Source organism: Lagenorhynchus albirostris, chromosome 7, assembly GCF_949774975.1.
Source record: "Lagenorhynchus albirostris chromosome 7, mLagAlb1.1, whole genome shotgun sequence".
NCBI lineage: Eukaryota > Metazoa > Chordata > Mammalia > Artiodactyla > Delphinidae > Lagenorhynchus > Lagenorhynchus albirostris.
Genome location: NC_083101.1, coordinates 5,174,436 through 5,202,381, shown reverse-complemented (window position 1 = coordinate 5,202,381; position 27,946 = coordinate 5,174,436). Strand labels below are relative to the sequence as shown.

General features: G+C 46.7%; 1 protein-coding gene across 1 annotated transcript; it reads left to right on the top strand.

Moving 5' to 3' along the window:
• Positions 1–3: 3 nt before the first annotated feature.
• Positions 4–25,991, top strand: PRRT1B (proline rich transmembrane protein 1B). The gene is made up of 4 exons (XM_060153674.1): positions 4–136; positions 19,735–20,198; positions 21,113–21,256; positions 22,382–25,991. Exons 1-4 carry the CDS (start codon positions 4–6, stop codon positions 22,529–22,531), a joined length of 891 nt encoding a protein of 296 aa, XP_060009657.1. The 3' UTR covers positions 22,532–25,991.
• The last annotated feature ends 1,955 nt before the right edge of the window (positions 25,992–27,946 follow it).

The following is a 27,946-nucleotide window of genomic DNA, read 5'->3' as shown; positions in this document are numbered from 1 at the left end:
TCAATGATTAACCGGCCGCGCTGCCGGCACCAGGAAACCCGAGCCGCCCGCGAAAGCGGAGCCGGGCCCGACGGCGGCGGCGGGAGGCGCCGGGCGCGGGAGGCGTGCAGCCCAGCTGGTCTCGCCATGGACGCAGGTAAGAGCGGCGGGCCCGGTGCGCGCTCCCGGGGGTCCCGTCCCCCGGGGAAGGCGAGGGCGACCCCGCCCCGGGCCCCGAGGCTGGCCTGCCCTGGGACGCCTCTCTCTCCCACCCGGAACTGAGGGGCCCGGAGGCCGCTGCGGGGAGTTCGGGCACCTTGGCCGCAGCCCCCTCCGCCGGGGAGGGGCAGCCCTCGGGCGGGCAGCAGATGCCCGGCAGTGGCGATGTGGGGGGCACGTTCCTCTCCCTCCCCCACGCCCCGTCCTTCCTCTAATGACTGTTCACCGGACAAAGGTGGTGAACGGGCTAGGCTGCAGTCCTTGGAGCGGGGAAGGGGGCCACCCTGGCAAGGGGAGCAGAGACAGGGCCAGGGAGGGAGAGAGAGCCGGGAAGAGACGGCAGGAGATCCCGCAGACTGAATCGGGGACCGAGAGAGGCGGGGCGGGGGCCGGGGGCGTGCTAGGTAGCTGGGCAGACGGGGTGCGGGGCGCGGGGAGGCTCAGTCCGGCAACTCCGGCGGCCCGCGGCGCAGCCAGCCCTGGGCGGGGCGGGGGGCGGTGAACTGAGACCCCGGCCTTGCCCTCGGGAGTCCCAGGCTGGCCGGGCAGGGGGTGGTGGTGACGGCGGCGGGACCCGGAGCGGCGGGCGGTGCGGAGTCCGCCTGACCCACCGCCCCCGCGAACCTGGGGCGGGGCGCACCTAGATTGCTTGTGCAAGGGGCTCCCGAGGGGTTGCTGCTGCGAATGGGGACCGGCCCCGCCTGACTCATCTGTCGCCAGCACCCCGGGCCCTCGAGCACCTCCCACCAAGCTCCCGGCCCCCCTTTCCGGCTGGAATGTCCCGCCGAGGCTCGGGTGTCGAGAACCCGAGAACCCGAGGCCATGGCCGGGCAGCCCCGCCAGCAAATTTATTTATTCTGCAGCCCTATCTCCGCGTCATCGGGCCAGGTATTTACCCAGGCGGCCGGGGTAGCTGCGGTTTTTGTTATGATAACTGGGGCAGGGGCTCGGCGTCTCCCCGGGGCACTCCCGTGCCAGCAACCGAGGGAGCGCCTCCTAGGCTCAGGTTACCTGCTGGGAGTCTCAGTTCTCTCACCTGTGAAACGGGATAATAAGACACACCTGAGGCTGACCTGAGCTACTGTAAGGAAGCTCAGAACAGAGCCTGAGCATGTGTCCACTGTTACTATTTTTATTATCTTATTTTAATTAATTTATTTTTGGCTGCTTTGGGTCTTAGTTGCTGCCCGCGGGCTTTCGCTAGAGCGGGGGCTACTCTTCGTTGCGGTGCGCAGGCTTCTTACTGCGGTGGCTTCTCTTGCTGCGGAGCACGGGCTCTAGGCGCGCGGGCTTAAGCAGTTGTGGCTCGCGGGCTCTAGAGCGCAGGCTCAGTAGTTGTGGTGCACGGGATTAGCTGCTCCGCGGCATGTGGGATCTTCCCGGTCCAAGGCTCGAACCCGTGTCCCCTGCGTTGGCAGGCGGATTCTTAACTACTGCGCCACCAGGGAAGTCCCTGTTATTATTTTTAAATGATGGTTACTATTATTATCCTCATTTACAGATGAGGAAAGGGAGACGTGGAGAGTTTGTCTCTAAGGTCACAGAGCCAGGGTTCACAGGGTGGCAAAGCTGGCTCAGGGTTAATGCAGATGTCATGTCTGTTCCTCAGGGCCTGGCACCCGATAAATGCTTAAAAATGGTAGCTGCAGTTCCGAGCACTATCACTGCTATTCCCTCGGACATCTTAGTGGCAAAGCTTCATCCACTTAGCAGCCCCACAGGCACCTGACCGTGCTGAAATCATGGTATTTTTGTGGGGTTTGTGTAGAGAATTCTTTTTTTTTTTTTAAAGTATAGTTGATTTGAAGTATAGTTGATTTCCAGTGTTGTGTTAGTTTCAGGGGTACAGCAAAGTGATTCAGTTATGTATATATTCTTTTTCAGATTCTTTTCCATTATAGGTTATTATAAGGTATGGAATATAGTTCCCTGTGCTCTACAGTAGGTCCTTGCTGTTTATCTATTTTATATATAGTCGTTTGTAGCTGTTAATCCCAAGCTCCTAATTTATCCCCCATCCCATTCCCCTCTGGTAACCATAAATGTGTTTTCTATGTCTGAGTCTGTTACTGTCTTGTAAACAAGTTCATCTGTATCAGTTTTTTAGATGCCACCTGTAAGTGATGTCACATGATACTTGTCTTTCTCTGTCTGACTGACTGCACTCAGTATGATCATCTCTCGGTCCGTCCAGAATTGTATTTCTGAGCCTAGAACACTAGTCCACAGGAGTTGCCCAGTGGAAATGTGTGGGATTGAATGGCTGGCGGCTGGGTGCCTCTGCCTAGCTGCATATTCAGAGGGTGGTCTGGGGGTTTTGTGTACCAAGGGTGGTGGATTTTGGCTGAGAGCTTCATAAGTAGGTCAGCCAGTGGCCCCTGGGCTTAGAGGAAGGCCCTCTAGCGTAGACAGCAAACACAACGTCTCATTTTCCCCACAATGTTCCTTTTGTTCTTGCTGCCTTATTTGAAAACTCCAGCCCTTGGCTGGGTCGGTGAGGTTGGGAGCTGCCCTGGTGTCTCCCGCAGGGATATTTAGGCCACACCCACTCTCCAATAGATCAGCAACCCTGAAGCCCCCCACGGAGGTCCTCTTGGAAGAGCCCAGCTCTCTGGATCAAACTCAGAAGTCGCAAACCTTGCTGACGTTACGTGTGATCTCATTCCTCATTGGCTTTGGTTTCCCCCACTTCTTACCGATTCCCCAAACTGGCCGGAACACCCTTCCAGTTTCTCATCTCCCAGCCGCTTCCTAACCTCAGATGATGGTAGCCAGGGTTAGCGGAGCGCCCAAGCACTGTACATGCGTACACTCATTTCATCCCCACAATAACCCCGAGAAGTAGTGATGTTCCCCTTTTAAGGGTGAGGAAGCAGCCCGGGCAGTCTGGCCCCTGAGCTCCAGCCGTTGATCATGACCCAGAACCTCAGCCCAGGGACTTCCCTGGCGGTCCAGTGCTTAGGACTTGGTGCTTTCACTGCTGGGGCCCCGGGTTCAATCCCTGGTCGGGGAACTAAGATCCTGCATGCTGCGTGGCATGGCCAAAAAGAACCTCATCCCATATCCACCAGGCCAGCTCTGCCCTGGGCACTGAGAGGGGAGAGAAGAGAGATCTGATCTGCCCTGTTGCTCTTGTCAGCTCCCTTCCCCTCCTCCCCCCGGATGCTGCCAGGCCCAGTGCACCGCCTCCATACTGCCCAGGTCCGTCCTTTTGGCTGCGTTGGGTCTTCATTGCTGCGTGCAGGCTTTCTCTAGTTGTGGCGAGCGGGGGCTACTCTTCGTTGTGGTGTGCGGGCTTCTCATTGCGGTGGCTTCTCTTGTTGCGGAGCACGGGCTCTAGGCGTCTGGGCTTCATTAGTTGTGGCACAAGGGCTCAGTAGTTGTGGCTCGCGGGCTCTAGAGTGCAGGCTCAGTAGTTGTGGTGCACGGGCTTAGTTGCTCCGCAGCATGTGGGATCTTCCCGGACCAGGGCTTGAACCGGCGTCCCCTGCATTGGCAGGAGGATTCTTAACCACTGCGCCAGGAGGAAAGCCCAATATTTTCAACTTTTGATGGGTTTCTCAGGAGGTAACCCCATCGTGAGTTGAGGAAGATCTGTACCCTCAACACTTAGGTTTTAAACAGCCCCCATTTATTACCACACAGCCTGGTGTGGCTGGGCTGGGTGCCTGTGGCTTGAGTTTCTCCTGAAGTTGTAGCCAAGTCATCAGCCGGGGTGCAGTCACCTCAAGACTCAGCAGAGGCTGAAAGGCTGCCTGCAAACGCACTCACCTGGTTGTTGGCAGGTTTCGGTGCCTCCTGGGTCATTGGCTAGGGCCTCAGTGTCCTGTTGCATCACGTGGGCCCCTCCCACCATGGTTCACTTCCTCCTGGAGTTGCCAGAGACAGAGCAATTGACAGGAAGCCATGATCTTTTTAAAACCCAATCTTGGGACTTCCCTGGTGGTGCAGTGGGTAAGCCCCCACACTCCCAATGCAGGGGGCCTGGGTTCGATCCCTGGTCGGGGAACTAGATCCCGCATGCGGCAACTGAGACCTGGTGAAGCCAAAATAAATAAATAAACGAATAAATAAATAAAATATTAAAAGAAAAAGCACCTAATCTCAGAAGTGACCCCATACCTGCTGCCGTAGTCTCTTCATTAGAAGTCATGCACGGAATTCCCTGGGGGTCCAGTGTTAGGGCTCTGTGCTCTCACTGCCGAGGGTGCGGGTTTGATCCCTGGTCGGGGAACTGAGATCCCACAAGCCGAGCAACATGGCCAAAAAAAGAAAAGTCACGCAGTAAAAAAGTCATGCAGTCCGGGACACTCAAGGGGAGAGAATTACATGTCAGGAGGCAGGGAGCATAGAGCCGCCTCTGCAGACACATTCCAGTGTGGATACAGCACAACTGCCTTATCCATTCATCTGGTTGTGGACTTTGGAGGTTGTTTCCAGTTTGGGTCTACTGCAAACAGAGTTTCTATACAAATTTGTGTGGTTCTATATTTTTATTTCCCTTGAGTAAACACCTAGGAGTGGAATAGCCGAATCTTACGGTAGATGTATATTTAACTTCTTAGGAAATTGTCAGACTGTTTCCCAGAGTGGTTTTTACTGTTTTATTTTCCTACTTGCAGTGTTTGTTTACGTCCTTACCAAATGTGCCAAGGTTGGCTTGGTTGGTTTTGTTTTTAATTTTAGCCGTTCTAATGGATGTGTAGCGATATCTCATTTTAATTGGCATTTCTAATTTTCATGGCATTTCTGAGGACTAAAGACACAGAGCATCTTTTTATGTGCTTATTGGCCATTTGAGTGTCTGCTTTAGTGAAGTAGACAAGTATTTCGTCCACTTTCTTATTGGGATATTTGACGTAGTATTGAGTTTAAGAGGCCTTTATACAGTGTTGATACAACTCCTTGGTCTGATGTATGTGTTATGTTTTCTCCCACTCTGTGATGTGACTTTGTATTTCTTAGTGATGTCTTTTGAAGAAAGTTTTTTATTTTGAAGTCCAATAGATGCATTTTTTTCTCCTATGGATATGCTTTTGGTGTCATACATAGTATTTATTTATCCAGTCTAAGGTCACAAAGATATTCTATATTTTTTCCGGAAGTTTTCTAGTTTTAGGTGTTACATTTGGGTTTATGATGTATTTTAGTTAATTTCTGTGTATGTTGTGAGGAAAGAGTCAATATTCCCTTTTTTCCCACAAAGATAGCCAGTTGCTCTTACACCAGTTATTAAAAAGACTTTCCTTTCCCCATTTGGCAAAAATCAACTGACCAAATAGATATGTGCGTCTGTTTTGATACTCTACTATTTTAGTGCTACATTGATGGATGTGTCTATCATTTCATTAATATGAACTGTCTCGTTTATTGTAGATTTAGAATAAGCCTTGAAATCAGGTAAAGTCCTCCAGTTTTGTTTTGTTTTTTTAAAGAATGTCCTTTTTATTTATTTTATTTTTCTAAAAGCCAAGCATTTATTTTAATAAGCATGCATAGTTAATATTTTTTTTAAGATTTTTTTGATGTGGACCATTTTTTAAAAATTTATTTATATTGATTTTTGGCTGTGTTGGGTCTTCGTTTCTGTGCAAGGGCTTTCTCCAGTTGCGGCGAGCGGGGGCCACTCTTTATTGCGGTGCGCGGGCCTCTCACTGTCGCGGCCTCTCCCGTCGTGGAACACAGGCTCCAGATGCGCAGGCTCAGTAGTTGTGGCTCATGGGCTTAGTTGCTCCGCGGCATGTGGGACCTTCCCAGACCAGGGCTTGAACCCGTGTCCCCTGCATTGGCAGGCAGATTCTTAACCACTGCGCCACCAGGGAAGCCCCATGGTTAGTATTTTTAAAGTGAATTTAGTGCTTTACAACAGCTAGAACACTTTCTGTTTAGACAGAAAACTTTCCCCAACTTCTTTACAGTTATTTCAAAAGGATTACATGAATTTATTATACTCTGTCCTGTGTTTCATCCTCTTATATTACGATAATGCTAATATTTTATGCTAATTCTTACTGAACTTCGATAATCTACGTCATATTTGAAAAGTTAGAATCACACCTTCTGGAAATCTTCAAATAGTTACAATCACTGAGAACATTATTCTCACATGTCCATTTTAAGAAGAATTTTAAGGAAAAAGAAGTCTTCTCCACTAATCCCTCCATTCCTCACACCATCATATATATTTTTTCACCTGCTTGGAATCGAGAATTATGTGGTCAGCTCCAAATCCTTCCTACCTAAAATACTCTTTCATCCTTTAAAGAGTTTTTTGTTTATTTTTTTAAACCTTTATTTTTTTTGGGCCGCGCTGTGCAGCTTGTGGGATCTTAGTTTCCCAACCAGGGATCAAATCCGTGTCCTTGGCAGGGAACTCCCCAGATATTTTTTCCTTGTGATGAGAACTCCCAGGATCCCCTCTCTTTAACAACTTTCATACATAACATTCAGCAGTGTTAATTTATCATGTTGTACGTTACATCTCTAGTACCCGTCTTATAACTGGAAATATTTTTATAATTATAATTTTATCTTATAACTGGAAATTTGTACTTTTTAAAAAAAATTTTGGCTGTGCGGCTTGTGGGATCTTAGTTCCCCAACGAGGGATCCAACCCACGCCCTTGGCAGTGAAAGCACGGAGTCCTAACCATTGGACTGCCAGGGAATCCCCTGTTTTTAAATTTTTTAAGCCATTAAAAAAATTGAAGTATAAATTACAATATTGTGTTAGTTTCAAGTGTACAGCAAAGTGATATATATATATATATATGTATACCCTTTTTCAGATTCTTTTCAATTATAGGTTATTACAAGATATTGAATATAGTTCCCTGTGCTGTACAGTAGGATCTTGTTTATCTCTTTTATATATAGTATTATAGTTTGTATCTGCTAATCCCAAACTCCTTACTTATCCCTCCCTCCTCCCTTTCCCCTTTGGTAACCATAAGTTTGTTTTCTATGTATGTGTCTGTTTCTGTTTTGTAAATAAGTTCCTTTGTATAATATTTTAGATTCTGCATATAAGAAATATCATCTGATGTTTGTCTTTTTCTGTCTGACTGACTTCACTTAGTATGATCATCTCTAGGTCCATACATGTTGCAGCAAATGGCATTATTTCATTCTGTCTCTCTTTCTTTTTTGGTTGAGTAGTATTCCATTGTGTGTGTGTGTGTATTACACATACATACATATATATATACACATACATATATATACACACCACATCTTCTTTAACTCTGACTTTTTATTTTTCTTTTTTGGCTGTGTTGGATCTCTGTTGCCGCGCGCGGGCTTTCTCTAGTTGCGGCGAGCGGGGGCTACTCCTCGTTGCGGTGCGTGGGCTTCTCGTTGCGGTGCGTGGGCTTCTCATTGCGGTGCCTTCTCTTGCTGCGGAGCACGGGCTCTAGACGCCCGGGCTTTGCCTATTTTATTTGATATTAAAAGAGCCACTCCAGCCTTTTTTGCTTACTGTTTATTTGGCATATCTTTTTCCACCCATTTACTTTCAGCTCTGTGTCTTTATATTTAAAGTTTATCTATTGTAGGTTGCTTGTAAGTCTTGGTTTTTATTCATTATGTCAATCTCTGCATTTTACCTGGAAAGTTTAGACCATCAACATTTAAAGTAATTATTGATATGGTTGCATTTAAGTATATAATTTTATTGCTGTTTTCTCTTTGCCTCTGTTTTGTGCCTCTGGTTTCCACCTCTTCCACTCCCGTGCTGTGCCCCACTCCCTACCTTTTTTGGGTATGACTTAAATATTTTCTAGTATTCCATTTTATCTCTTGCTGTTATGGCTGCATAGCTTCATGTTATTGTTTTAGTGGTTGCTCTAGGGGTTAAAATACATACCTAACTTTTCATAGGCTACTTAGAGTTAGTATTGTATCACTTCCAGTAAAATGTAGACCCTTGTAACCTTAGAGGTCTCTTTACCCTCATGCCCATCCATTTATAAGCTTAATAAGTGTTCTAGTTTTCATGCGTAATACATCTGTACACATTGCAAACTCATCATAAAATGTTATAATTTTGGCCTTCCACCGGCATATATTAGAGGATCTAAGAGGAAAAAATTATCTTTTATATTCACCCCCGTAATTATACATCTGTGGTTCTTCCTTTATTTCTGAAGTTTCAGGTTTACCTCGGGTATTATTTCTTTTCAGCCCAAAGAACTTCTTTTAGCCTTTCTGTTAACAGAAGTTCTCTGGCAAGGAATTCTCTTAGTTTTCTTTCATCTGAGGATGACTTTATTTTACCTGTGGTAGGCAGAGCTCTAAAGATGACACCCAGGTTTCCCTTCCCTAGTTATTCAATCAAACACTAGTATAGGTACTGCTGTGAAGGGATTTTACAGATGGAATTAAAGTCTCAAGTCAGTTGATCTTAAAATACAGAGAGTGTTTCTGGGTGGGCCTGACCTAATCAGGCGAGCCCTTTAAAAGCAGAACTATCTCTCTACCTGGTAGTAGAAGGGAAGACAGGGAATTCTGAAGCATGAGAGGGGTCTGATGTGCATCCCTGGCTTTCATGATCGAAATAGTCACATGGGAAGGACGGTGGGCAGCCTCTGGGAGCAGAGAACCTCAGACCCACAGAACTGGAATTTGCCAACAACCTGAGTGAGCTTGCATAGAGATTCTTCCTTAGAGCTCCAGGTAAGAGCCCACTACAACTGACACCTTGATGTTGGCCTGGTAAGACCCTGAGTGGAGTCAGCCTGGACTTCTGACCTACAGAACTGTGAGTTAGTACATGAGCATTTTGGTAATTTTTCCCCGTCAAGAAAATTGTTGTAAAAGACACATAACATAAAATTTATCATCTTAACAATTTTTAAGTGTACAGTTCAGTGGTACTAAGTGCACTTACATTGTTGTGTAACTGTCACCACCACCCATCTCCATAAGTTCTTTCATCTTTCCACGCTGAAACTCTCTACCCATTAAATAATGTCTCCATTCCCCCCCCCCCCCCCCCGCCCCGCCGCTATCCCAGGTCCTGGTAACCACCATTCCCCTGTCTGTCTCTGAGTTTGACACCTCTGAGGACCTCAGACAGTGGAATCATACAATATTTGCTTTTTGTCACTGGCTTATTGCACTTAGAGTAACGTCCTTAAGTTTCCTCCTTGTTGTCATAATTTCCTTCCTTTTAAAGGCTGAATAATATTCCATTGTATGGACAGACCAGACTTTGCTTATCCGTTCATCTGTTGGTAGACGCTTGGGTTGCTTCCACCTTTTAGTTTTTGTGAATGGTGCTGCTATGAACATGGGTGTATAAATATCTCTTAAAGCTCCTGCTTTCAGTTCTTCTGGGTATATACCCAGAAGTGGAATTATTGGTTAATGTGGAAATTCTATTTTTATTTATTTATTTATTTAAAACATTTATTTTTTTATTTAGCCGCACCATGAGGCTTGTGGGATCTTAGTTTCCCGACCAGGGATTGAACTCAGGCCACAGCAGTGAAAGGGCCGAGTCCTAACCATTGGACTGCCAGAGAATTCCCTGGAAATATTCTATTTCTAATTTTTTGTGGAATTGCCATATGGCTGTACCATTTTACATTCCCACTAACAGTGCACAAGGGCTCTGATTTCTCCACATCCTAGCCTCTGGGTTTTATTTATTTATCTATCTATTTATTTATTTATTTATTTTTGCGGTACGCGGGCCTCTCACTGTTGTGGCCTCTCCCGTTGCGGAGCACAGGCTCCGGACGCGCAGGCTCAGCAGCCATGACTCATGGGCCCAGCCGCTCCGCGGCACGTGGGATCCTCCCGGACCGGGGCATGAACCCGTGTCCCCTGCATCGGCAGGCAGACTCTCAACCACTGCGCCATCAGGGAAGCCTGGTTTTATTTATTTTTTGACTGTAGTCATTATATGGATGTGAGGTGGATGGGTGTTGTAAGCCACTATATTTATGATAATTTGTTATACAGCAATAGAAAATGAATACATGCCTTTATTCCTGAAGGACATTTCCTTTATGTTTTATTTTATTTTTATTTTTTGGGGCCTTGTGGCATGTGATACCTTAATTCCCCAACCAGGGGTCAAACCCGCCCTCCCCTGCTCTGGAAGCACAGAGTCTTAACCACTGGACTACCAGGGAAGTCCTTGAAGGACATTTCCTTTAGATATCGATTTCTGGGTGGATCCACTGTTTTCTGACCTCGGTCGTCTCTTGACTATGGAAATTCAAATTGTTGTTCCCCTGTCTATAACGTGTCATTTTTCTCTGCCTGTTTTCAAGCCTTTGCTGTTATCCTTGGTTTTGAGAAGTGTTATGGTGATGTATCTGGGTGGTTTGCTCCCACAGAGTGCCTGTTCTGGATTTTCTGAGTTTTATGAATTTGTCTTTCACCACATTTAGGAAGTTAGAAGCCATTATTACTTCAAATATATTTTTCCTAAAATCTGTCCTGGAACTTGACTGGTACATGGAGTGAAGACCTTCTTGTGTTACCACACAGGTCCCTGAGGCACTATGCTTTTTTTTTTTTTTTTCTTCACTTTAATCTGTTGGATTGGTGCTTCTTCAAGTTCACTGACTTTTTTCCCCTGTCACCTCCATTTTGATATTGAGACCAATCAGTGAATTAAAAAAAAAATTCAATGTAAAGCAATTATACCCCAATAAAGATGTTTAAAAAAATTCAGATACTATGTGTTTTAGTTGAAAATTTCCAGTTGGTTCCTTTTTTTTCCCATCAAACTTTCTAATTCTTTATTGAGAGCTTTTCTCAAGTGTGTTTATCTTTCCTCATTCAGCCTAGTTATAACAGCCGTTTTTTCTGATAATTCCAACGTCTAGGTCATCTCCAGGTGGACATATGTTGATTGTCTTTTCCGTTGAGGACTGGTCACATTTTCCTAGTTCTTTGTATGTTGAATGATTTTGGGATTGTGTGCTGTACATTGCGAATATTATGTTGTGTAGGTTCTCAGTCCTGTTATAATTCCCTGGAAAGTCTTGATATGTTTTGTTTCAGTAGGCAATCAACCTTGGTAGTTTCAGATCACTAGTCGTTTCACCTTGCATGAGTAGCATGTCCAATCTTGGTCCAGTTTTCTGTTTTTGTATTGAGGTACAATTGCCATAACATTACATTAATATCAGGTGTACAATGTAATGATTTGATATTTGTATATATTGTGTAATGATCACCACAATAAGTCCAGTTAACATCTATCACCATAATAGTTAGAAAAATTGTTTTCTTGTGATGAGAACTTTCAAGAACCACTCTTCTAGCTACTTTCAAATATGCAATACAGTATTTTTTTTTAAGGTTTTTTGGTTTTTGGCTGCGTTGGGTCTTTGTTGCTGCGTGCAGGCTTTCTCTAGTTGTGGCGAGCGGGGGCTACTGTTCGTTGCAGTGTGCGGGCTGAGACATTGCTGGCCTCTCTTTGTTGTGGAGCATGGGCTCTAGGCGTGTGGGCTTCAGTAGTTGTGGCACACAGGCTCAGTAGTTGTGGCTCACGGGCTCTAGAGTGTAGGCTCAGTAGTGGTGGCTCATGGGCTTAGTTGCTCCACGGCATGTGGGATCTTTCTGGACTAGGGATCGAACCTGTGTCCCCTGCATTGGCAGGCAAATTCTTATCCACCACGTCACCAGCGAAGTCCCAACAATACAGTATTATTAACTATAGTCACCATGCTGTACACTACATCCCCAGGACTTATTTATTTTATAACTGAGTTTGTACCTTTTGACGCCCTTCACTCATTTTGCCCACCTCCCTCCCCACTTCAGGCAACCACCAATCTGTTCTCTATATCCATGAACTCAGGTTTTTTATTTTTTAATTTTATTTTCAGATTTCACATGTAAGTGAGATCATGCAGTATTTGTCTTTCTCTGTCTGACCTATTTCACTTAGCGTAATGCTCTCGAGGTCCATCCCTGTTGTTGCAAATAGCAAGATATCATTTTGCTGAATAATATTCTATTGTGTGTGTGTCTAGATATATACCATTTTCTTTATCTGTTCATCCATCGGTGGACACTTAGGTTGTTTCCACATCTTAGCTATTGAAAATAATGCTGCAATGAACGTGTGAGTGCATATAGCTTTTTGAGTTAGTGTTTTCGTTTCCTTCAGATAAATACCCAGAAGTGGAATTGCTGGGTCATACAGTAGTTCTATTTTTAATTTTTTCAGGAATCTCCGTACTGTTTTCCGTAGTGGTGATGCCAGTTTATGTCCCCACCAACAGTGCACAAGGATTCCATTTTTTCCACCTCCTCACCAACACTTGTTATTTCTTTTTGATGATAGCCATTCTAACAGGTGTGGGGTGATATTGTGGTTTTGATTTGCATTTCCCTGATTGAGCATCTCTTCATGTACCTGTTGGCCCCCCTTATGTCTTTGGAAAAATGCTCAGATCCTCTGTCCAGTTTTTTAAAAAAATTTATTTATTTATTTGGCTGTGCCAGGTCTTAGTCGTGGCACACGGGATCTTAGTTGCAGCATGCAGGCTCTTAGTTGCAGCATGCTTGTGGGATCTAGTTCCCTGACCACGGATCGAACCTGGGCTCCCTGCATTGGGAGCGTGGAGTCTTAACCACTGGACCACCAGGGAAGACCCCTCTGCCCAATTTTCAATTGTGGGTTTATTTTTTGCTATTGAGTTTTATGAGTTTTTTTAATACTTTAGATATCAACCTGTTGTCAAATATATGATTTGCAAATATTTTCTCCCATTCAGTAGGTTGCCAATTCATTTTGTTGATGGTTTCCTTTGCTGTGCAGAAACTTTTTAGTTTGATGTAATCCCAACTTGGGTGTTTTTGCTTTTGTTGCCTTTGCTTTTGGCTTCAAATCTAAAAAAATCATTGTCAAGACTGATGTCAAGAAGCTTACTGCCTATGTTTTCTTTTGGGAGTTTTATGGTTTCAGGTCTTACACTCAAGTCTTTAAACCATTTTGAGTTAATTTGGGGATATGGTGTAAGATAGTGGTCCAGTTTCATTCTTTTGCATGTGACTGTCCAATTTTCCCAACACCATTTATTGAAGAGACTGTCCTTTCCCCATTGTGTATTCTTGGCTCCTTTGTCATAAATTAATTCATGATATATATGTTGGTTTACTTCTGAGCTTTTTCTTCTTTGACATTCATCTGTGTATCTGTTTTTATGCCAATACCACACTGTTTTGATTAGTGTAGCTTTGTAATATAGTTTGAAATTGGGGAGCATGATGCCTCCAGCTTTGTTCTTCTTTCTCAAGATTGCTTTGGCTATTTGAGGTCTTTTGTGGTTCCATACAAATTTTAGGATTGTTTCTCCTATTTCTGTGAGAAATGCTGTTGGAATTTTGATAGGAGTTGCATTGAACCTATAGATTGCTTTGGGTAGTATGGGTATTTTAACAACATTAATTCTTCCAATCCATGAGCACAGACTATCTTTTATTTGTCTTCTTCAATTTCTTTCACTGAGGGCTTATTGTTTTCAGTGTACAGATCTTTCATCTGCTTGGTTAAATTTATTCTTAAGTATTCTATTTGATAGGTATTTTATTCTATTTGATAACGGGATTATTTTCTTAATTTCTCTTGTAGTTTGCTATTAGTGTATAGAAATGCAACAGAGTTTTGTATATTGAATTCATATTCTGCAACTTTACTGAATTCATTTATTAATTCTAAAGGTTTTTTTCGTGGAGTTTTTAGGGTTTTCTATATATAATATCATGTCATCTAAAATAGTGACAGTTTTACTTCTTCTTTTCCAATTTGGATTCCTTCTATTTCTTTGTCTGATTGCTGTGGCTAGGACTTCCAATACTCTGTTGAATAAAAGTGGTGAGAGTGAGCACCCTTGTCTTGTTCCTGATCTTAAAGCAAAAGCTTTTCAGTTTTTTTTTTTTAACCATTAATATGATATTGGCTGTGAGCTTATCGTACGTGACCTTTATTATTATGTTGAGGTACATTTCCGCTATACCCACTTTGTTGAGTGTTTTTATCATATATAGATATTGAATTGTTATGCTTTATCAACATCTGTTGAGATGATCATATGATGTTTGTTCTTCATTTTGTTTATGTGGTATACCACATTGATTTTTTTGCAGTTGTTGAATCATCCTTGCATCTCTGTAATAAATTCTATTTGATGATGATGTATGACTCTTTTAATGTATTGTTGAGTTTTGTTTGCTAATATTTTTTGTTGAGGATTTTTATGTCTATGTTTATCAGGGATATTGGTCTGTAATTTTCTTGTGGCATCCTTTTCTGGTTTTGATATCAAGGTAATGCTGGCTTCATAAAATGTGTTTGGAAGTGTTTCTGCCTCTTCTACATTTTTGGTAGAGTTTGAGGATTGGTATTAATTCTTTGAATGTTTGGTAGCCATCTGGTCCTGGATTTCTGTTTGCTGGGAGGTTTTTGATTACTGATTCAGTCTCCTAGTAATCAGTCTGCTCAGATATTCTTTCTTATGATTCAGTGTTGGCAGATTGTATGTGTCTAGGAATTTATGTTTTCTAGGTTGGCAAATTTGTTGGCATGTAATTTTTCATAGTAGTCTCTTATGAGCCTTTGTATTTCTGTGGTATTGGTGGTATTGTGTCCTCTTTCATTTTTTATGTTATTTATTTGAATCTTCTCTTTTTTTCTTAGTCTACTAAAGATTTGTCCATTTTATCTTTTCAAAGAACCAGCTCTTAGTTTCTTTAATATTTTCTATTGTCTTTTTAATCTCTATTTTATTTATCTCCACTCTGATCTTTGTTATTTCCTAACTTCTGCTAGCTTTGGGCTTCATTTTTTCTAGTTCCTTGAGGTATAGAGTGTTTTTTTGAGATTTCTGATGTTGTATAGGCATTTATTGTTATGAACTTTCCTCCTAGAACTGCTTTTGATGCATTGCATAGGTTTTGGTATGTTCTATCCATTTTCATTTGTCTGGAGGTATTTATTTATTTATTTATTTATTTATTGGCTGCACTGGGTTTTCGTTGCTGTGTGCAGGCCTTCTCTAGTTGCGGTGAGTGGGGGCTACTCTTCGTTTCTGTGCCCGGGCTCTCTCTTGTGGCTTCTCTTGTTGCAGAGCATGGGCTCTAAGCACACAGGCTTCAGCAGTTGTGGCGTGTGGGCTCAGTAGTTGTGGTGCATGGGCCCAGCTGCTCTGTGGCATGTGGGATCCTCCCAGACCAGAGATTGAACCCATGTCCCCTACATTGGCAGATGGACTCCTAACCATTGCACCACCAGGGAAGTCCCTGAAGGTATTTTTTAAAATTTCTCTTTTGATTTCTTCTTTGACGCATTGGTTGTTCAGTAGCACGTTGTTTAATCTCCATATTTGTGAATTTTCCAGTTTTCTTTTTGTAATTGATTTCTGGTTTCATACAATTGTGGTTGGCAAAGATGCTTGATATGGTTTCAATCTTCTTAAATTTATAAAGCTTACTTTGTGGCCTACCATTATTTATCCTGGAGAATGTTCCATGTGCACTTGATGAGAATGTGTGTTGTTTCTTTTGAATCGAATATTCTGTATATATCTGTTGAGTTTATCTGGTCTAACATGTCCTTTAAGGTTGCTGTTTCCTTATTTTTTCTTTTTTGTTTGGATTATTTTTCCATTGATGTAAGGTGGGTATTAAAGTCCACTATTATTGTATTGCTGTCAATTTCTTTCTTTAGGTCTGTTATTATTTGCTTTTATGTTTAGGTGCTCCTATGTTGGTTGCATAAATATTTACTAATGTTATATCTTCTTGTTGGATTTGACCCCTTTATCATTTTGTAATGCTCTTCTTTGTCTCTTATTACAGTCTTTGTTTTATAGTCTCTTTTTGTTGTATAAGTAGAGCTACCCCAGGCTTTTTGGCTTCCTTTTGCATTGAATATGTTTTTCTGTTCCTTCATTTTCAGTCTGTGTGTGTGCTTACATATGAAGTGAATCTCCCGTAGACGGCATATAGATGGATCTTGTCTTTTTATCCATTCAGCCACTCTATCTTTTGGAGAATTTAGTCCATTTACATTTAAAGTAATTGATAGGTATGCACTTATTGCCATTTTGTTCATCGTTTTCTGGCTTTTTTAGTGGTCCAGTTTTTTTTTAAAAGGAATTTTGCCTTTAAAAAAATTATTTATTTATTTATTTATGGCTCTTCGTTTCTGTGCAAGGGCTTTCTCTAGTTGCGGCAAGTGGGGGCCACTCCTCATCACGGTGCGCAGGCCTCTCACTGTCGCAGCCTCTCTTGTTGCGGGGCACAGGCTCCAGATGCACAGGCTCAGTAATTGTGGCTCATAGGGCTAGTTGCTCCATGGCATGTGGGATCTTCCCAGACCAGGGCTCGAACCTGTGTCCCCTGCATTGGCAGGCAGATTCTCAACAACTGCGCCACCAGGGAAGCCCTAGCGGTCCAGATTTAAGGTCTTTCTTATGCTGGTCTAGGTCTGTCTCCTACACATGCAGCTTGGGGGTGAGTCTAAGACTTTTGTGGATCCATTCTAAGATGACTAACCATTCCAGTTTGCCTGGGACTAAGGGGTTTGCCTGGATGCGAGATTTTCAGTAGTAAACCCGGGGAAGTCCTGGGCAAGCTGATATACGTTGGTCACCCCAGTGCACATACAAAACTAGGGGATCCCCCTCTGAAGCTACTTCCTCTCTAGGATTTCCCCACTATTTTCACTCTGCAGGGGCCCTTTCCTGGTTCCTCTGGCTAGAATGACCGAGTTTCCAGTGGAGTTTTAGCTGCTCATTCTGGTGCTCTACCACGTGGCTCTGTGACTGGAGCTTTGAGCTTCAAGGGAAATGAGAGGAAAAAAATGGGAAATTCACCCCCTTTATGGTCACTTCTGCGTTCTGACTGCACTCCACGATCTGCTTGCTTTTGTTCACTTTTCAGGGTCTTTGGGTAGTTTCTTCTGTATTTTGTCTAGCGTTTTTAGTAGTGATCAGCAGGAGAGAGAGGCTTTAAAAAGCTGATAAAATATATGTAAGATTTACCATTTTAACCATTTATAAGTGTACAGTTCAGAGGCATTAAGTACATTAATGCTGTTGTGCAACCATCACCACCGTCCACCTCCAGAATGTTTTCATCATTGCAAACTGAAGCTCTGTCCCCATTAAGCACAAACTCCTCATCCCTCACCAGCCCCGGTAATGTGGAGAGATGTAGGTTTTTATTTTTATTTTTATTTTTTTTTTAACATCTTTATTGGGGTATAATTGCTTTACAATGGTGTGTTGGTTTCTGCTTTCTAACAAAGTGAATCAGTTATACATATACATATGTTCCCATATGTCTTCCCTCTTGCGTCTCCCTCCCTCCCACCCTCCCTATCCCACTCCTCCAGGCGGTCACAAAGCACCGAGCCGATATCCCTGTGCCATGCGGCTGCTTCCCACTAGCTATCTACCTTACGTTTGTCAGTGTATATGTGTCCATGCCTCTCTCTCGCCCTGTCACAGCTCACCCTTCCCCCTCCCCATATCCTTAAGTCCGTTCTCCAGTAGGTCTGTGTCTTTATTCCTGTCTTACCCCTAGGTTCTTCATGACATTTTTTTTTCTTAAATTCCATATATATGTGTTAGCATACGGTATTTGTCTTTCTCTTTCTGACTTACTTCACTCTGTATGACAGACTCTAGGTCTATCCACCTCATTACAAATAGCTCAATTTCGTTTCTTTTTATGGCTGAGTAATATTCCATTGTATATATGTGCCACATCTTCTTTATCCATTCATCCAATGATGGGCACTTAGGTTGTTTCCATCTCCGGGCTATTGTAAATAGAGCTGCAATGAACATTTTGGTACATGACTCTTTTTGAATTTTGGTTTTCTCAGGGTATATGCCCAGTAGTGGGATTGCTGGGTCATATGGTAGTTCTATTTGTAGTTTTTTAAGGAACCTCCATACTGTTCTCCATAGTGGCTGAACCAATTCACATTCCCACCAGCAGTGCAAGAGTGTTCCCTTTTCTCCACACCCTCTCCAGCATTTATTGTTCCTAGAATTTTTGATGATGGCCATTCTGACCGGCGTGAGATGATATCTCATTGTAGTTTTGATTTGCATTTCTCTAATGATTAGTGATGTTGAGCATTCTTTCATGTGTTTGTTGACAGTCTGTATATCTTCTTTGGAGAAATGTCTATTTAGGTCTTCTGCCCGAGATGTAGGTTTTTAAAGCCTCTGTGTGCAAGATGTTTGTTAATGAGCCATTGGCCAAAGCAAGTCACGTGGCCAAGTCCGGGTTCAAAGGGTAGAGAAATAGAGGGAACGGCATGGGTAGAGGTGTGGAGGCACGAACACCAGATGGGTGTGTAGGAGATGCCCTGAGTGAGACCCTGCCTGCTGGAGGAAGAGGGTGGGGAGCTCTCAGGGGCTCAGTACTCCCTGCCATTGGGGGTCTCTCCCCTAAGGACCCGTAGCCTCTGACTCCGCCCACCAGCTGTATGGGAGGTGGAGGTGGGGGGAAGGATGGGAGGGGGATTTCAGCAAGGCTTCTCCACCCTCAGCAGCACTGTCACTGTCATGTCTGATTTACTTAATTCTCTGCCTTCTATAACCCTTCAAGACACTTAGGAAATGAACCTCCAAAGCCATGCCCTGGGCTGTCTGTCCCTGCTGTGGGTCCTTGAATGCCCACCCAGGTCCAGGGGGTCTGCCCCAGGACCCTTCCAGGTTGTTCCTCCAGGACCTACCTGAGGCCTAGAGGTGCTCAGCTGGTCAGAACTGCTCTTAGGAGGTGCAGGGGGACCTTCAGGAGTTGCTGGGACCAGCTGGGGTGCCTCCAGAGTTTATGGTACGGATGCTGGAGGCCAGGACCAGGGGGGGAAGGCAGCTGGGCAGCTGAGGGCCTCTGAGCGCCCTCCAAGCTGCTGGGTGGGCTGCTCTCCGCCCACTGCTCCTGGCATCTCCCTGCCCCTCCCCCACCCCATTCCTGTTTCTGTTCCTTCTCTGCCTCAGAAGGCACTTGGCCCTTAGTGACCTCCTGCCTCTTTGAAGTCACTCGCTTGGCTGGGGGGCCGACCACTCCAGAGCCAAGAACCTGATTGGCTCAGCTAATCTCCTCAGACCAGCCCCCATTGGACGGTGTCTCAGCACAGCCTATGAGGGGGCTGCCCTGGGCTGAAGCTTCTTCCGGGTTCCAACGGCTGCGGCAGCAGGACTGTGGGGACAGGGCCACCTCCCAGCAGGGGCAATCTGGACGAGGGGCTGGCAGGTGTGGGCAAGGCCTGCCTTCCATCCCAGCCGGCCATACGTACTGGCTGTGTGATCACCAGGAAGGCACCTCACCTCTCTGAGCCTTAGTTTTCTTGTCCTATTGTAGCACTTTGGGTAAAGATTCAAGGGCCCAGCTTGGAGAAGCCTGAGTGCGGGGTTCACCAGGGGTCAGGATGGGCACGGTCATTGTGACTTTCTCCTTGGAGGCGCTGTGTTCTGGGGTTTGGGGGGAGGACTCCCACCTGGCCCAGCAGCCTCTTGGGGGCTCACCACCCCTGCCATTTCTTCCCAGGAGCGGACGCGAAAGGGGGCGGCAGCCCAGAGGACGCCGGGAGCGCCGCGCGCCCAGAGCTCCCGCAGCTCCCTCGCCGCCCGCAGCTCCTGGAGGAGGACGGAGGGCCCAACGAGGAAGCGGCCGCGGACGGAGGCAGCGCCCCGGCGCCGGAGGGCACCCCCGGCGACCCCTCGGCCGAGGCCTCCGCGACGACCCCTGACCAGGCCCAGGCCCAGGCCGCGGGCGACGCCCGGCAGCCGCCCAAGGCGGCGGCCGGCGGGGTCCCCAACATCGGCTTCGTGGGCGAGCCCCCGCCCTACGCGCCGCCCGACCCCAAGGCCACGCACCTGCTCTACCCGCCGCCGCCCTTCCCGCAGCCCGTGCTCTTCCCGCCCGCGCCCTCCGCCTCCGCCCTGTACCCCCCGCCCGCGCCGCTCTTCCCCGGGCCCACTGCGCAGCCACTCTTCGCTCCCTTCCCGGTGGTGAGTCAGGCCGCGGGCGCCGCCCCCCTCCCTGTTCACTCCCCCTCCCTGTTCACTCCCCCTCCCTCCTCCCCCTCGCCCCTCCCTCGTCCCCTCGCCCCTCCCTCCTCCCCCTCGCCCCTCCCTCGTCCCCTCGCCCCTCCCCTCGCCCCTCCCTCGTCCCCCTCGCCCCTCCCTCGTCCCCTCGCCCCTCCCTCCTCCCCCTCGCCCCTCCCTCCTCCCCCCACGCCCCTCCCTCCGTCCCTCCCTCCCTGGGCTGGAGAGTTTGGCGCACAGGAGGTGAGAGGTCACCACAAGCGGCCGGCAGGGGGATGCTTCTGTGCCCAGGGGAGCAGTAGAAAAGGGCTCCCTCAGCTTGGGGATTGGGCGGGAGTGGGAGGCTTCCCAGCAGTGGGGGCATTTGAGCTGGGTTCTACGGGATGAATAGGAGAGTTGAGGCAGAGGAGAGAAGGAGGGCACAGTACTGGCGTGCAGGGGGCCAAGGTCCGTGTCTTCTGGCAATGACGGTGGTTGGTTCAGCTTAGTGGGGAGGGGAGGATAGGAAGGTGGGATCCACCGTGAGGGTCCCCAGGGCCTTTGGTAGGAGATGACTTGATTAGATTTTTAGGAAAAAACAAAACACTGGCTGCCTGTGGAGGATAGCTTCGAGGTCCCTCCTGGTGGGGACCCAGTGGGGACATGGAGACACTGGTGGCTGGACCCTGGACTGAGCACTTTGTAGAGGGCAGAACCCTGAGACTTCTGGGGGCTGAGTGATAGGCTGGGGGTGCTGAGGGAGCGGGCAGAAGGGGGGCCTTGACCCCTGGGCGACCCGCAGCATCACTGGGTGGGGCTTGGCAGTGGGTGGAGTGACGGGTCCACGGCTGTCGCAGGCTGCGTGCTCCCTAACCACGCCGTGGCCTCTGCCCTCACAGTACAACAGCGCCGTGGCCGGTGTACCAGCCCCGGCCACGGTGGAACACAGGCCCCTGCCCAAGGACTACATGGTCGAGTCCGTGCTGGTGACCCTCTTCTGCTGCCTGCTCACCGGGCTCATTGCCGTCGTCTACTCCCACGAGGTAGGTGGGCGTGGGGCGGTCCTCGGTACAGCCCTCCCAGCCTGCAGCCACTAGGGCCCAGGTGGGGTCCACACAGCCCCTTCCCCAGCAACTGGGCCCCTGGTGTTTCCCCCTGAGAAGGGGAGCAGGATTGGGAAATCAGTGCCCAGTTGTCTGTGCGGTCCTCGCCCTCTCCTCGGCTGTCTCTGCTCCCCGTCACTCAAGATCTGCCCTAGAAAATTCAACGGAAACAATTCACACTGAAGGTGTGGATGATTAAGGCCCAAGGAACTGCCCATCCGGTGGGGGCTTGTGTTTACTCAGGTGGAGACTGCCATCCATCCATCCACTCACTCCTACCCATCCACCTCCATCTGTCTAGCTACCCGTCTGTCTGTTCAGCCACTGCCCACCCATTCATCCACCATCTCTCTAGTCTCCATCTTTTCATCCATCCACCCACCCCTCTGTTCATCCATTAATGCACCCATCTGTCTACTCATCCAACCACCTATCCCTGTCCTTCCGTCCATCCACCCACCCACCCACCATCTTGATAACACTCTTTCTTCTTCCTCCGTCCCTCCCTCCTGATTGTTTCTGACCATTGCCAGGCAAGAGGTTAGACCCTGGGGACTTAGCATGATGCCAATGTGAGGACATGCTACTAGACAGAGTAGGAAGGCCCTGGGCTTTTGCTCAAGGCTGACCTCCCTCCATGGCCAAGCTCCCCCGTCATAAGCAGGACAGGACTGTGGGGAGAAAGACGCTCTCAGGACAGCTCAGAGGCGGGACTCCGGAGGCTGCTGCCTGCCTGTCAATTCTGGCTCCACCACCAGCTGTGTGGCCCTAGGGTGGGTCACTTAACCTCTCTGAGCCTTCGTTTCCTCATCTTCAAAGTGGGGACAACGATGACACCAAACTCGGGGTGGTTGTGAGGATTGTAGGCAATGGGACGGAGGGTGTGGATCTGGGTCAGGCCCGTGGCCAGAGCCCAGGAGCCGGCAGCCGCCACCCCCGTCGCTGGGAAGGCCCCTGACCGCCTCACGGGGTCAGCTGTCCAGTCTGCGCACTGGGGCCGGGCCCGATGGTGCCTCCGGGAGGGAGTGGGGACTCTGTGTCCGCTCACCCCCCATCTCGTTGCAGACTCGTGCGGCCCTGGGCAGGGGGGACCTGGCCCAGGCTGAGGAGGCCTCGCGCAAGGCCCGCTCGCTGGTACTCTTCAGCCTGCTTTTTGGGGTCTTCGTGTCCACCAGCTGGGTCATCTACGTGGTGGTAGCGCTCTACCTGCCCTGAGGGCGGGTGGCTCCTTCGGGGACGTCAGGACACCTGGGGACTCCTGACCTGGCCAGACTCTTTCTGCGGACTTGGATCCCTGCTGGTGGCCATCTGTCACCTAGAGGGGACCTGGGCAGGCTCAGAAGAAGACGGGCTTTGCAGCCTTCAGCGCACGCATGGCTGGGCCTCTGCCCCTGCAGGTGGCCTCAGGCAGTGTCCTAGCCCGAGGTGGCCCCAGGGCCCAGGCCCAGCTGTGCTACAGGGGCCTGAGGTCTTCCTGGCACTGTGCTGGCAGTGCCCCCATGCCCCTGGCCTTCACTTGACCCCTGAGAGACCAGCAGAGGGACCAGTGCCCTCACTGCCCTCGGAGCCATCTGGAAGGACATTGCCACCTCCGGCCTCCCCATCGCCCAGCCCAGCCCTGGGATTGCAGGGCAGAGCTGCTGGGCTTGCTTTCTCCCTGTTGAGGAGTTGAGAGGAGCGGCCTCCTCTCTCCTGGGTCACTCCCGGCCGGTCGTGCTGCGTCCCAGCCCCATCCGGGGGGGGGGCAGGCTCTCTCCTGATGACCCCGTGTCCAGAAACCAAGGCCACGACGTCCGGTCAGTCGTGAACGAACAGCAACACCCTGGGCGGAGCGTCTCATTGCCGCGTCGGGGCTGTTGCTCACCCTGGGTCACCTTAGGGTGAGCGGGACGCCTCTGTCCACAGCTGGGCCCTGGGGCTCCCACGCCGGCCCCTCTGAGATGCTGGGGTTTGCCCAGTCTGTGCAGCACGGTGTCTTGTGCACGTGGTGGTGGAGCCGCTGGGTACCGATGGTGGGAATTTCTGTAGGGTCTTTCGCGGGCCAAAGGTGATGGGAGAGGAAGGAAATCCATCTGCATCTAGAGAGGAGAAAGGGGGCCCCCTGGCTGAGCCGTAAAAGATCGACAGCTCAAGTTAAATCAGGTGTTTTCTGAGCACTGACCAGGTCTGGGAGCTGAAGCAGGACAACCCATCTCGGCCCTCGAAATGCTCCAGGGGCTGGAGAGATGGGGGTGCGGGAGTAGGTGGTGAGGAGTGATGATGCTTGCAGCCCGAGAGGTGGCCTCACGGTCTAGGACGTGGGGTGGCCCAGAATTAGGATATCAAACCCTAAAATGCACGATTGCCGCGAAAAAGGAGGAAGCTGTATTTTAGGGGTCCGTAGATGCCAAGAAGCACTTGGTAGACCCCAACTGCCATAGCTCTTCCTGTTACTAAACTCTTACCTAGAATCAGAATAGAAAGAAGTCATCTAGACCAGTGTGCCTTGAACCTGAAAGTACATTATCAGACACCTGGGAAATCTTATTAAAATGCAGATCCTGATTCAGTAAGTAGGGCCTGAGAGCCTGCATTTCTCATGAGCTCCCAGGTGCCGCCGAAGCTGGTAGATGCACCAGCAGCATATGGTGTGTTAAGTGGGAAATTACTAAACCACTGTAACCAGGACCAAGCCATGGGTGCCCCCTAGAGTCTCTGTGCAACATTGTTTTGAGGTTCTAGCTAATGTAAGAAACAGCAAAATGAAATTTGTAGTGTGAAAACTAGAAGAGACAAAATGATACTCTGGCTAGACTATCCAAGAGTCAATGAAAAAATCAAAGTAAGAGAACTCAGAGAAGTGACTGGATACAAAGTATACAATAGTCAATAGCAATATTCAGGTACAAGTGGAAGAACTTTAAAATTCCACTCACAGTAGTGATAAAAACAGTAAAACCTAGGAATAAACTCAACAGGAAAGACCCAGATCCAAATGAAGAGAATAATTTTATTTTATTTTATTTTTTTGGAAGGAAAGTGCATGTATTGTAAGGTACAAGGAGTCCGGGACAGCCAGTGCACAAAAAGGCCCAAACTTCTCTAAGAAGAGCAAAGAACAAAATATCTGGATGGGAAGACGTAGTATCATGAAACTATCTATAGCCTTCTTAAGTAAACAGATTTAATGAACTTCCAACAAGAAAGCCAAGCTTTTAAAACTGAGAAAGATGTTTTTAAACATTAATGTGGAAGGAAAATGTGCAAAAACTGCTAATAATTTTTCAAAGTTTAATGAGGGAGGACTTTCTTCACCAGATTTTGAAACTTACGATAAAGCTACAATAAACAAGGCACAGTATGGCTTTGCCACAGAGATGGATCGGTGAAAGACAAAGTCCAGAAAACATTCCAAGTATATATGGGACATTAATACCTGACCAAAATGGCATTTTAATCGAGTGGGTCAGGGAGGGCAGAGTTGGCGCTCTGGTTGGAAAAATAATTCTTCTTCTCCTATTGTATGTAAAAATAAATGCCAGATGGATTAAAGAGCTAAGTAGTGTGAAATAAAGCTCTACCAATCGTAGATGAAAGCTTAGGGGAATATTTGTATAACTTCAGGGGGTTAGGCAGTATGGAAGGGGAGACCTCCTAAAATCTGGAATTCCAGATACGAGGAAGAGATGGATTTGAGTTCTGTGTATAAGGGAAGTACACACTTAAACCATGAGATGATTTTTACTTATCAGATTGGGAAAAAATTAGAAAGATTGATTCTAGAGGTGGCAAAGGCCTGACCCTCTCATTTATTACTGGTAGATGTGTATTGCTACCGTCTTTATGGAAAGTAGGCTAATGGTAGCTTCTAGTAATATGTGTACCATATATTAATATGCATGTAAGTGCAAAGAACAGAGTCTAGAAGGATATATTGCAAACTGCTGAGAGTGGCTGCCTTTGGGGAAGGACTGGTACTAGGAGGGTTTGTGCCGAATTTTAAAATATGGGTGTATTCATGTGTTGTGTAATTAAAAAATAACTGGAAAAAATGTGCATGTCTTTTGACCCAGTAATTCCAGTTTCAGGATTCCCAGGAGTGAAGAAGGACGTCCATTTCGACAGACATGTGTCAGTGTTGTGGCTACCGCGCCATGAAGGAGAGGTGACTGGGGCAAATCTGGAATGAGAGCTCTGATTACATTAGGGCGCACCCTGATTTCAGAGATGCTCAGATGTGTGTCTTAGAATCACTCCGGTGTGGCCTAGAGGTGTTTGGCCTTGGAGAGTGGTAAAGAAAGGCTCTCCTGAGGAAGTTGTGAGTGTGTAAGATAAAGATTCAATCAGATGCTGCCATTCCAAAGTGGTTGCATCATTTTGCATTCCCACCAGCAACGGATGGGAGTCCAGTTGTTCCGCAAACTCATCAATCCCTGGTGTTTGTCAATCTTTTACATTTGAGTGCTTCTGGTCGTTAAAACTGTAGTGGTATTTCATTGTGGCTTTAATTTGCATTTTTCTGACGAATTCTATTGAGCTTTTTATCATATGCTCATCAGCTGTTTGGATCTCTCTTTTTATAACGTACTTGTTTAAGTCTTGTGCCCGTTTTTATGTCTTTCTTTTATCAGTTCAGAGGAGTTCTTTAGTGTTTTCTAGATATGAGTCCTATGTTAGATTCAGGGATTGCAAATATCCTCTTCTACTTTGTAGCTTCCCTTTTCATTCTCTTAATGGTTCATCCGATAGAAAAGAAGTTCTCAATTGTAATATATATTCAAATTTATCTTTTCCTTTATGGATAATGCTTTTTTTTTTTTTTTTTTTTTTTTTTGCAGTACGCGGGCCTCTTACTGTTGTGGCCTCTCCCATTGCGGAGCACAGGCTCCAGACGCGCAGGCCCAGCGGCCACGGCTCATGGGCCCAGCCGCTCCGCGGCATGTGGGATCTTCCCGGACCGGGGCACGAACCCGCGTCCCCTGCATCGGCAGGCGGACTCTCAGCCACTGCGCCACCAGGGAAGCCCAGGATAATGCTTTTTTAAGGCTTAAGAAAAATTTCCCTACTCCTAGGTCATGAAGATGTTCTCTTATGTTGTCTTCAAGATCTAGAAGCTTTTCGGGTTTTTTTCACATTTAGGTCTGCCACCCACCTGGACTAGATCCTAGAGATCCATTTGTCTCTTCTTGTTACCACTATCATACCTCATGCCTGGGACTTGATAGTAAGTCTGGACATTGAGTGGGTCAGGTCCTCCCGCCATCTTTAAGATTCTTGGTCATTTAAAATCATTTGTATTTATAATAAATTTTAGAATTAATATGTCAATTTCCACCTCCTAAAAAACTGGGATTTTGACTCTGCTTTAAACCTATAGATTAATTTGGGGACAACAGACATCTTAACAGTGCTGTTTTCCAACAAACATGGTGAATCTCCTTATTTGTTTAGTAGGTCGTTTAAACAGTTCCCTTGATTTTTTTTGTGTGCAGGAAGTTTGCACATTTTGTTAGTATCCCTAGGTATTTGATTTTTTGATGCTATTATAAATATGATCACTTTTATATTTTTTTGTTACTTGCTAGTGTACAAAAATGCAGTTGATTCCAGGTGATTGACTTTGAACCCAGCACGCTTTCTAAATTCACTTATTCTGGTAACTTCTCTGGAGATTCTGTTGAATTTTCTATTTACACAGTATTACCATCTATATATAATGAGCTTCTTATCTTCCTTTCCAGCCCTTACTCTTTTCGTGTGTTTTCCTTCCTGCACTGGCTGGGGCCCCCCAAGTACAATGCTGGATAGCAGTGCTGACAGTGGGCAACCTTATCTTTTTCCTTGTTTCAAAAGGAAGGCTTCAACATTCTGTTTTTTGTAAAAGGTAGATATCCTTTTTCAGATTAAGGAAGTACTCTTCTATTTTGCTAAGAGTTTTTTTTTTTAATAAATTTATTTATTTATATTTTTATTTTTGGCTGCGTTGGGTCTTTGTTGCCGTGCGTTGGCTTCTCTGGTTGTGGTGCGCGGGCTTCTCATTGCGGTGGCTTCTCTTGTTGCGGAGCATGGGCTCTAGGTGTGTGGGATTCAGTAGTTGTGGCACCCGAGCTCTAGAGCACAGGCTCAGTAGTTGTGGCCCACGGGCTTAGATGCTCCGCGGCATGTGGGATCTTCCTGGACCAGGGCTCAAACCCGTGTCCCCTGCATTGGCAGGCAGATTCTTAACCACTGTGCTACCAGGGGAAGCCCTGCTAAGAGTTTTTAAAAATCATGCATGGATATTGAATTTTATTAAATGACTTTTACATATCCACTGAGAAAATTATCTGACTAATTCTGTTAATATGGTGACTTAATGTCGATTTTCAGATGTTAAGGTAACTTTTCACTCGTGGAACAAACCCGTCTTGACCGTGATGTATTATCCTTTTTCTATATCGAACATTGTGGATATTTTGTTCAGGGCTTTTGGCATCTGTGTTCATAAGTGAAATTGATCTGAGTTTTCGTTTTTGTTTACGGTTTTGGTAGCAGGGTTATGTTGGTCTCATTACAAGAGTTGCGAAGGGATTCTCATTTTCTTTTTGGACGTGCTGTGTAAGATGAGTCATTTCTTACAGTGTTCCTCAGAGGGGTGTGTTAAAACTTCCC